Here is a 9,472-nt window from a genome sequence, read left to right as displayed (position 1 = left end):
GTCTTTTGTCGAAGACGACTTAATAGAGAAGCGACTGCAGTGATGTCTGATGAAGTGAACGTCGGCTAGTGAGTCTATGAAGCCCGAATCAAGGAAAGCAAATAAACAAATAACGGGCTTGAGTTGGAATGAAAAAAGTCCGGAACATATGATAAGCCACCATGTGCTATTGAATATCTATGTTGTTGTAATGCAATGTAATTATCAATGCTACAATAGTAGCCAAAACTGACGTTTAACTTGGGAAAACTTACGACCTCACCCTTTGTTCACAAATAATATATTTAATAATGTTGTGTGCATGCTGCGTGTTGTGCTTGGAGTATAACATACCTAGCTTAGCTTTTGTAGGAAATGAGGGTTCATAGAAATTGCACGTGTAAAGCTTATGGATGACTCAGATCACCAAAAATACTAAAATTGTAGGCAATGTGCTTTATTTCCTGTGAGTTTTGCGTTTAAAAAACATATTTTCAGCCTTTCTGACATTAGTTTTGACCACTACTATAGGCTATATGTTTATTAAAAAGCAAATCACCAATGAGATATAGCAAGACAATCTAGTGATTCCTTCCAGCATCATAGGAAACAAATTCAGTCAATTTGGATACATTTTGTTGCTGTGAATCTTCCAAATATAACATGCTGACCTAAATGTTAACAAACGGCAAAAGGAAACACCTGATCTAGGACTTGGATTTTATTTTGCACAAGCTTGCATATATACTGCACATACATTCAGTTTCCGAGGAGATGGAAGGCACACGAGGCACTTTGACTACTGTATTGTTGGTGGTAAAAAGCAAAAGGTAAAAGTCTGATTAAGTGACTAGAAATAGAAACTTCAAAACACACATTTGTTTCACCTTCCAAACAAGAGATGAAAAGTTTTGTCGTACTTTTTTCTTTTCATCTCATTTTTGTGTCTTTTTTTCATCATCAAGTGTCTTTGACTATAGTGTCTGAAATTACAATGGCTACCTGGACATAAGTGTCTCTTTATGTCTCTACAGAGTTAAGGACCTTAGGAGGGTGTTATGTTGTGTCATTCTACCAAATAATATTACAACACATCCCCAGAAATACCAAAATTGTACACAATCACCAAATAAATTATGATAAATTAAACCAATAAATTATGAAACTTCTGCATGACAAATTGACAACAAAATCCATAATGTTATTCTGCTGACAATGTATGTGTACAGATCAAATAAACCATTGTGAGTATCCTTCAAAATGTAGGCAAAAAATCGTAACAGTTTCAGCTGGAATTATACTAGAATCAAAGAATCATCTCATACAAAAAAGCATAACAATGCTATTTACACCATATTGCTAAATCATAGAAAGGCAGTGTTTCATTTTTTGTCTGTATTTACACACATGTTTAAGCCAGTGAAACCATGTTCAGAACCCTACAGAGAGCACACACCTCATAAATACAGCATCAAATCTACAAAGAGTCTAGATTCTTGTACAACACATTGCATTCGATACAAATAAGTGTTCCCATCCCAGAAATATAGTCATATACAAAGTGTCTTCCTTTCTCTTCGTAATTTCTCTTTCAGTGTAATAAAAAACAGTCCCAACCCATGTTTGGCAATTGATTCATATCTTTACAGATTTGTGATCACATGACGGATTTTCAATTTCATCCAAACAGCTAAAATGATGATAAATGACCAACGCTGAGATGATTGTGTACTATATACCTCAACCTAAATAAAATGAAGTTTTTTCAGAGAGCTGGTGAGTAGGGTTTCCAGAACAATTGACCTTAATGGAGGGCGAAATGCACACTGCAACATTTACTGTAGGATTTTAGACTAAAATATAGCAACACAGCAAATTACCATGTGTGACAACAGATCCGTCTAATTTTCGTTAGCAAATTAATATATTGACGCAACCCTGAAGTAGAGCTGAGAAGAAGGGGAGCAAAATATGAATAAACCATCAGACTGACAGTCAACCAAACTTCAAAACATTTAAAATATCATAACACTTCTAAAAATACAGTAGCAATTACATCAAGACAAAGAGTTGAGATGTTGAATGTAACCTGCCTCTGGTTAATAATGTAGTACAGTGATAAATACAAATAAAACAAAACAATAAAGAGAAACAATAAATAAGAGAAAAAAATCAACTTCTTATGGGATCTAAAACTAACATCCTATCATTTGTGTATTCACACACACAATGCAAACATGCAAAACCGAACACTCGCTCTCACACACTCACGCCTATTCTGCACACCGCCTCTGTGCCGTGTTAAAAGTCTAACAAGAATTAAACATCCAATGAAATTGGGTACACAGTGGGGCCATGAAAGTAAGTTCTTTTATTTTCCAAAAGCTTGCTGAGTGCATTTTGTTTCAAATAAGAAAAATATAACGCTTAATTTCAAGTTGTGCTAAAGGTGACCTTTTATAGTGACCTATGTCACTACATAAACTGTATTGTTTTAGTAACATTATGTGTTTTATTTATTTATAACAATTTGAATGAAAAGCTGGTGTTATCCAGGTACAGGCAATTATGAGCTTCATTAAGTGTGTAAAGTATACACAACGCCTGCTTGTACAGGGGTTTACTCAGCATCAGCCGAATATAACTAAGCAACACTTCATGCATAACTTGAAATCTCCCATGACACAACCGGCTAAGAAATGTTGCAAAATGTCATAAAAAAGAATAGTGCCTCTCACTACCACACACACAAAATCTCTTACAAGTTTAAAGAACTGTTTATTCATCTCGTAAAAGCACGTAAAAGAGACTTGAGAATTGAACAGGGTCAAACATTTCCTTTGATCAACTCCTAACATTGTTTAGGATTTGTTTTCCTCTTCTTAACAATGCATAGTGAAAAGCTTGCCGTTTTTGCTAGTCCGGGGGCTGTGGATGATGCCAGCCCTGGCGACAGTATGACAGCACCTCATGCTCTTTTGTGCCCATTAATCTAGAAGTCAGCAGGTTTTTTAAGGCATTGTGCTGACAATAATTGCCGGCCTGCGTTTCAATTCATCAGCTGGATTTGCCCAATGCAAACGGCACGGGTTCTTCCAGAGCAGATCACATGTCCGTCTCTTGCCCTCTACAGCCAACTCTTATTTCTGTGTCTAAAGGCTTCATTTTCTTTAGCGGACACTGTTTTGACAAACTGTTTTTCTTTGCTATTAGGGACATATCATGGACATTATTTACTAGTGTAAATTTATATCATATAAATGTACAACTCCTCAAACGAAGTCTCTCTAGCATGAAACTCTGAACATGAACATTTGACTACTGATAAACTGTACACTGCCATAGCTTCATTCATGATTGTGAATATTAAGCAAACCTGTACATTTCTAACAAATTATTTACAATCCAGTAAGTAGAAAGAAAGTTTCAGTTTGTGCCAACGCTCAAATTATTCACTGTATTGTGCACACCAAATTCAAGATCATCTACAGAATTTACAGTCCAATTATAGAGGTGTTCCCGGCTAGCGTGTTGAGAAAAAGAACCCCAACAATTCTGAGTGTTATATGCATGGGAGGGATGTGTATTTTGGTATTTGGTTGTATGCGCGAGTGTTTATGTTAGCAATTTTGACAGTGTGCTTTTTATGAGCGAGAATGGTTTCTCAGTGGGAAGGCATCCATATTTTTGTGCCGCACTGGCTTGCCCCAGTATGAAATGGCCATGTTGCTTAGTTACAGGAGAGGCTGCTCTGTCAAGGAAAAACCTACGACTAGGCCTCCCTCCCTAGAGCCAGTGCTATCAATGTGGACACAAAACACAAGAACATTGGACCCTAGCCAAGACAGAATGGCTTGAATGTTAAACAAAAAACAAAAAAAAACACTTAATGGTGTTTCTTTCAAGAATAACAACAAATATAATATATATTTATATCATATATATGAATTTCCCCACATAGAAAATGTATACCCCTTTTTATTAGTATTATTTTTTGTCCAAAGAATAATTTATTTTATGTAGCATTGCCATGAGAAACAAGAATATCACATGTCGATTTTTAGTTTTTCCTTCTTTTTTTGCAGCAAGCATTAATAACATTAATGGTAATAATTATATTAATCATAAATAATAATGACATCTATACAAGCTACAAATGCAAGTCTTATTCAGCAATAGTAAAACCATCACACATGGCAAACATCCTAGGGTAAAACAAAGCCCTCAACAAAACGACCAATAAAAGAGAAAAAAATCAGGGCGTCAGTTCTGTTTGTTAACCATCATGTGGTTAACATTGTAATGCCCATATCAAAGGCAAGGATAGAAGGGGGATCGAATATAGTCAAAACAATCAATTTGATAGACTCCCCCCCCCAAAAAACAAAAGAAAATTAACAGCTAAGTCATTCAAAAGTAGCTGGGGTTTAAAAATAGGAATGCTACCTCTTCATAAAGATTCAGGAAAAGAGGGGCTTATACTTGGTAAGCAATTGAAATCACTACTCATGAAGAAGCTCCTGCAGACAATTGGGCGATTTGAAAATCTCCGGGACCTCGCTGTCCAGCTTGCAGATGACCTTGTATATGGCCTTCTTCCAGGAAGGATCAACATCTTTGCCTGCCACAATGGCATTGAAAAACTCCCGTAATGTGATCTGTGCCACTTCCAGGAATCGCTCCGGAACCTGCTGATACACAAGGAGACAATGACATTAATAAACGGATTATGTTTCAATCCCAAGTCTCTGATTCAAGGAAGAAAACACAAGAAAACTAAAGAAAAGGGTCAAATGAGGGTTTGCGCAGAGGATCAGAAGAGACCGGGATGCAGACATTTCACAAACCCAAAGCCCTTCTGCCAGTATCCGTGTAGGCTGCCAAGTCCAAAGGGACGTGCAGAAAAGCCCCAAACATCATCCCTACATGAATCCTTTTTGTTTCAGCTGCTGTAACACGTTATGGCGGAGCTTACCTGAATACGTGCTGTGGGGTGGTACACTTCACCACTCATCATAAAAATAAATTTATTTCAATTATCATTGTGTGGTTTGTCTAACAATTACATTGTAAGACTTGACTAAAACATTTATTTTACATTTAACAAGAAACAAAGCATTTTTCATTAACTTAGGCAAACCATCACACGCAGCGGTTGGATTTCAGAACTTCATGGGGTTGTAACCAAGAGGAACTAATTGGGTTAAACATTACTTGAGCCGTTCCTCTTTTCGAGATTACTTCCTAGAGGGAACGAAACATAATTTGTTGACTTCCCCTTATTTGACATAAGACTGTAAGCAAAGTCTCATAAAATGTCTTTGTTTCAATACGCTTCCACTTCTGCAAGGAAGAAGATGATCTTGCCGCTGACAGTGGCCAATAAAACATTACTGCAATCAACTTTTACTGACAAACGGTTTTATTGCTTGCGCACTGAAATATAGTTTGAGCCATAACACTTCATAGGAGAAGGAATTCAAGGATGTACTTAAATGTATAGAATATGGGCTACATTAGGCTGCCTATAGTGTCCGTAAGTGCTTTTGCACAAGGTCTGTACCTCTAAACCCCACAGCGGCGCTTTTTCAACAACAACAATAACAGCCAGAAGGACACAACCAAGGAGTTTGCTTCCTACAACCAGAATACATCCTCTCCAGCATGAGCCACAGAGAGTCTGTTGTTCGTGCGAGAGGGCCAAGACCGGGGGCGAACTGTAGACTGGCCCTGTGATCTCTTTAGCACCAGTGACAGTCGCTCTCCGCTAACACTATGGAGATGATTAGCCAGGCAAAGAACTAAGTCACCTCCCCTACAGCTAGACAAGACGCTTCCCAGACATGGTGCATACTGTGCCACACACACGCTCGCTAACACCCACGCGGTCAAACACAGATGGGGAAGTAGCATGCAGGCGAAAAAAACAACAACAACAAAAAAGAAAACGGTTGAGGACCAAATAAGGAACAAAAACATCTACCAATGTTAATGTTTAGGTAAATAGGAGAGCAGACGATGTGTTTAATGCACATGGATTTATGAAAGCATTGTATGTTTGCCAAATATGTTTATAGTTGTTCTTCTTACGACAAATTAGCTGTTTTCAGGAAATGGAAAAAACGCTGTACTTTTGACATGATTAACTACTGTGTTGTTAAAGTTGATAAGCCCTACTTTTTATCGGTCAGATATTTGAAAGACCCATTGACATCATCGGTGACTAATAATAATGATTTATGGCACAAAAAACCCCCCACGAAATATGGAGATACAAGGTTTCAGAAGGACAGCAGTAATATGCTGCGAAATGTCACTTTTGCAAACTCTGCGTTTTTTCTCTACGTCCTTACGATATGCGAAAAGTCACCATTAAAATAAATTTGCAGCGTTCTCTGTCGCAGCGTAAACCGCGGCGTTTAGACGTGCTAACTTAAAAAAATGGCACGACAAAATATTACAGAATATCCCCTGCAAGGTTTTATCAACGCAGACCTCTCCCGTGGATGAGGATGAGCGCTTAGTTTGGCATGGGTGCCATCAATCACCACCTGACTGCTCCTCAAAGAACCTGCCAGGTGAGCAGTTGTCTGGACAAAGAATCTCATCCATGCGGCCCACACCATCCCCAGCTCCCTTTTTTTTCCATTAATTGTGCTAAATATCCTGTCATTAAATGCATACCCTCGTCTGGAAGGCCTTGACCGGTGAGTTGGCTTAAGATGTTTGACTCCGCCGCCACAATCATAAGTGCTCGACTTCTTGTCGTGATATAGCATTAAATGATAGTGTGGCTATAAATACCCGACTTATAAAGAGCAGTAAAACTACATGGTGCGATGCGTTGGTGTGTAGCTGACGGCTTGATCGAGTATCATATCTGACATCCGTCTCGAATGGGTGAGATTTTTATGTACAGTACACTCCAGTACAGTAGTTTCTCCCCCTCCTCTGCCTTTTTTCTCCTGGGGCAAGATCATACGAAAGGAGGGGACGAGAAAAAAAACCCTGCCCAAGTGCTTTTGGCCAGAACTATGTCTCCTTCTCTCTCTTCTCTCCCCAAGGGGCACAGCCTTCAGGGGTCATTTGTTTGATTATGCTGACTGTCCCTAGCCTCGGCAGTACACAATAAAGGCCTGACATAGCAGCCTGTTTGCCTTCTGTGTCCTGCAGATACTCATCACAAGCGTCAGGACATACCAAGGTTAGTGGTCACTGGGACGGCGCTCGTAGGCGAAGGGCTTGCCAAACGCACTTGGCTGATGAATGAATGTCACATGGAATGGAGGGGGTGAGAAAGAAAAAGAGAAGAGAGGGTGGGGGGGATTACAAAGGTTATAGATATCCAACCTCCCCAGCACCCCGTCTCACAACAGACCCACTCCTCTGTTTTCTTTCCACTTTTTTGAGACCTTTTGCTTGGGGTATGAGAAACCCTGAGGCTGTTTTACATTTACATTTAGTCATTTAGCAGACGCTTTTATCCAAAGCGACTTACAAAGAGTTCATGGAGCAATAAGCCATATGTCATAAAAGAGCAATAGTACAATAGGTGCTAATAATTTAATAGCTCAAAAACCAGATGAGACTTCTTTATGATCATAAGAGAACTTTAAATGTCTGTTTTGCAGAATGATACACTACTCATGTTTGGGGTCTCACAGAGCCCACATTTAAAACACAAATAATCGCTATGAATCTTTTGAGGTCAAATTGGCACACGGACTGCTTCAGTCATATCTGCCCTCTGGGTTTTAAGTCAGAGAAACATATCAAAATCAAACAAATGGGTGAACATGATCATCCTCATGTCTGATAAAACAAACATCTCTGACAAAATCATTTCCCAGAACTGCTCTGTGTGGTCTCCAAAGGGACTTCGATCTCTTTCTAACACTCCTCTCTGTGTGATGCAGGTGTGTGCACCTGTTTATTGCTAATGTGAAGATTTCATTACTAAAAGGTTTCCATATTCTCTTTGGGGCATCAAAATGCGATTCCTTTGCGTAGTCTCTGACTTTAGCGTAGGGTAAAGCCCAGGAGTGCTGCATAGCTAAGAATATTCCTGTGAGGAATTTCTCCAACTCATTTTTTTACCATAAAAGGGCAGTAAAATGCTGACTGGGGAAGAAGACAATGTCAAGGAGAAAAGGGTATTGGTATTTTGGATCCTCTTGACTGCTTGCCTTGGAAAGAGAGAGAGGGAGTGAAAGACACAGTGAGATAGAGAGCAAGAGAGAGAGAGAGGGAGTTATTCTTGTCACAAACCCTTTTGTCTACATTTGCTGACTGCTTGCCCATAGCCGGCAGCATGCTTTAACTGTTTTGTCACCTCCACACCGTGCACGGATCAGCTGTTGTTCTTTTGTTACGGCTATTGTGTGGGCTAAGCCTCTAAGGCCGCTCTGCTGTGCGGTAAACACAGCTGAATCGCACGGCAGACAATTCCACATCAATATTTCATATGCTCTCTTTAGGACTCCTGATTCAGTCAAGTTGAGAGGAAAAATGCTCGGTTTAAATGGCCCGCTGAGCCCTCAGAGAAAATTAATGCTAATAAAGGAAACGCTATGTGTACGGCGGTTGCCGTGTTTTGTGTCTGCTGTCACATGGTGTTTTGGTTCTTGGCTGTGGGTGATGTGAAAGTGTGAAAGCGTAAGTGATTACTCCATTATTTACAGCAGTTCCGGGTTGAGATTGTCACTTTGCGATCTGTGGTAATGTGTCGCTTTAATATCTTAATATCACAAGCAACAACTTGAACCATTAAAGGAAAAGTTTGTGCTTTATTTAGCCCATGTCATTTCGAACCGTTAAGAGTTTATTCTGTGGAAAACAAAAAGAGAAGTTGAGTAGAATTTGATGCTTCTCTTTTACATCCAATGAACGGAGAACCAGAGGGTGTCAATGACACAAACAATAAAACGGTAGTCAATACGACTGGCAATATTCAAGATCAATGGAACCCATCACATTTGTTTGTAAGATAAACAGACTAGGTCTTGTCTGTCACAGCTCTAAAAACACATCAATTTTAGTGAGTGTTTTCATTATACTGTATGTCATTTCAATTTCAATATACATAAGCATATTCAGGTCAGACAAGTTAAACTTAAGAGGGACAGATGTTTCCTTTTCTTGTCATTTTGTAAATGTATGGAAACATCCTGCCAATCTCTTATGTGGTGCATTGTCGAAAGAAAACCAAACAGGCTTGGAAGGACATAAAAAAATTGTGTCATTACTTATTCATTACTTATTATGTCATTCAAAACCTGTATCTGACTTTTCTTCTGTGAAACACAATTAGTTTTGTGGCCATACAATAGAAGTCAATGGAGTCCCAAATTGTTTGGTTACCAACATTTTTCCAAATATCTTCTTTTGTGTTCTGTAACAGACAGAAAGTCATACAGGTTTGGAATTACATGACGTCAATGAATGATGAAATCATTTTAATTTTTGGGTGAACTATCCCTTCAATAATGTAAGA

General features: G+C 38.9%; 1 protein-coding gene across 1 annotated transcript in view; it reads right to left on the bottom strand.

The window, feature by feature from the left end:
- Window positions 1-422: 422 nt before the first annotated feature.
- The window catches only part of prox1a (prospero homeobox 1a), a 44,628-nt gene continuing 35,578 nt past the window's right edge, over window positions 423-9,472 (bottom strand). Inside the window, exon 6 of the mRNA XM_079458587.1 lies at window positions 423-4,667. Coding sequence (XP_079314713.1) covers window positions 4,482-4,667 — 186 coding nt within the window. The 3' untranslated portion in view covers window positions 423-4,481. The remainder of the gene's footprint in view (window positions 4,668-9,472) is intronic.

The sequence above is a fragment of the Barbatula barbatula genome, assembly GCF_947034865.1.
Source record: "Barbatula barbatula genome assembly, chromosome: 6".
Lineage (NCBI taxonomy): Eukaryota > Metazoa > Chordata > Actinopteri > Cypriniformes > Nemacheilidae > Barbatula > Barbatula barbatula.
Note: the sequence above shows the minus strand (reverse complement) of the source record. Positions and strands in the feature narration are given on the sequence as shown.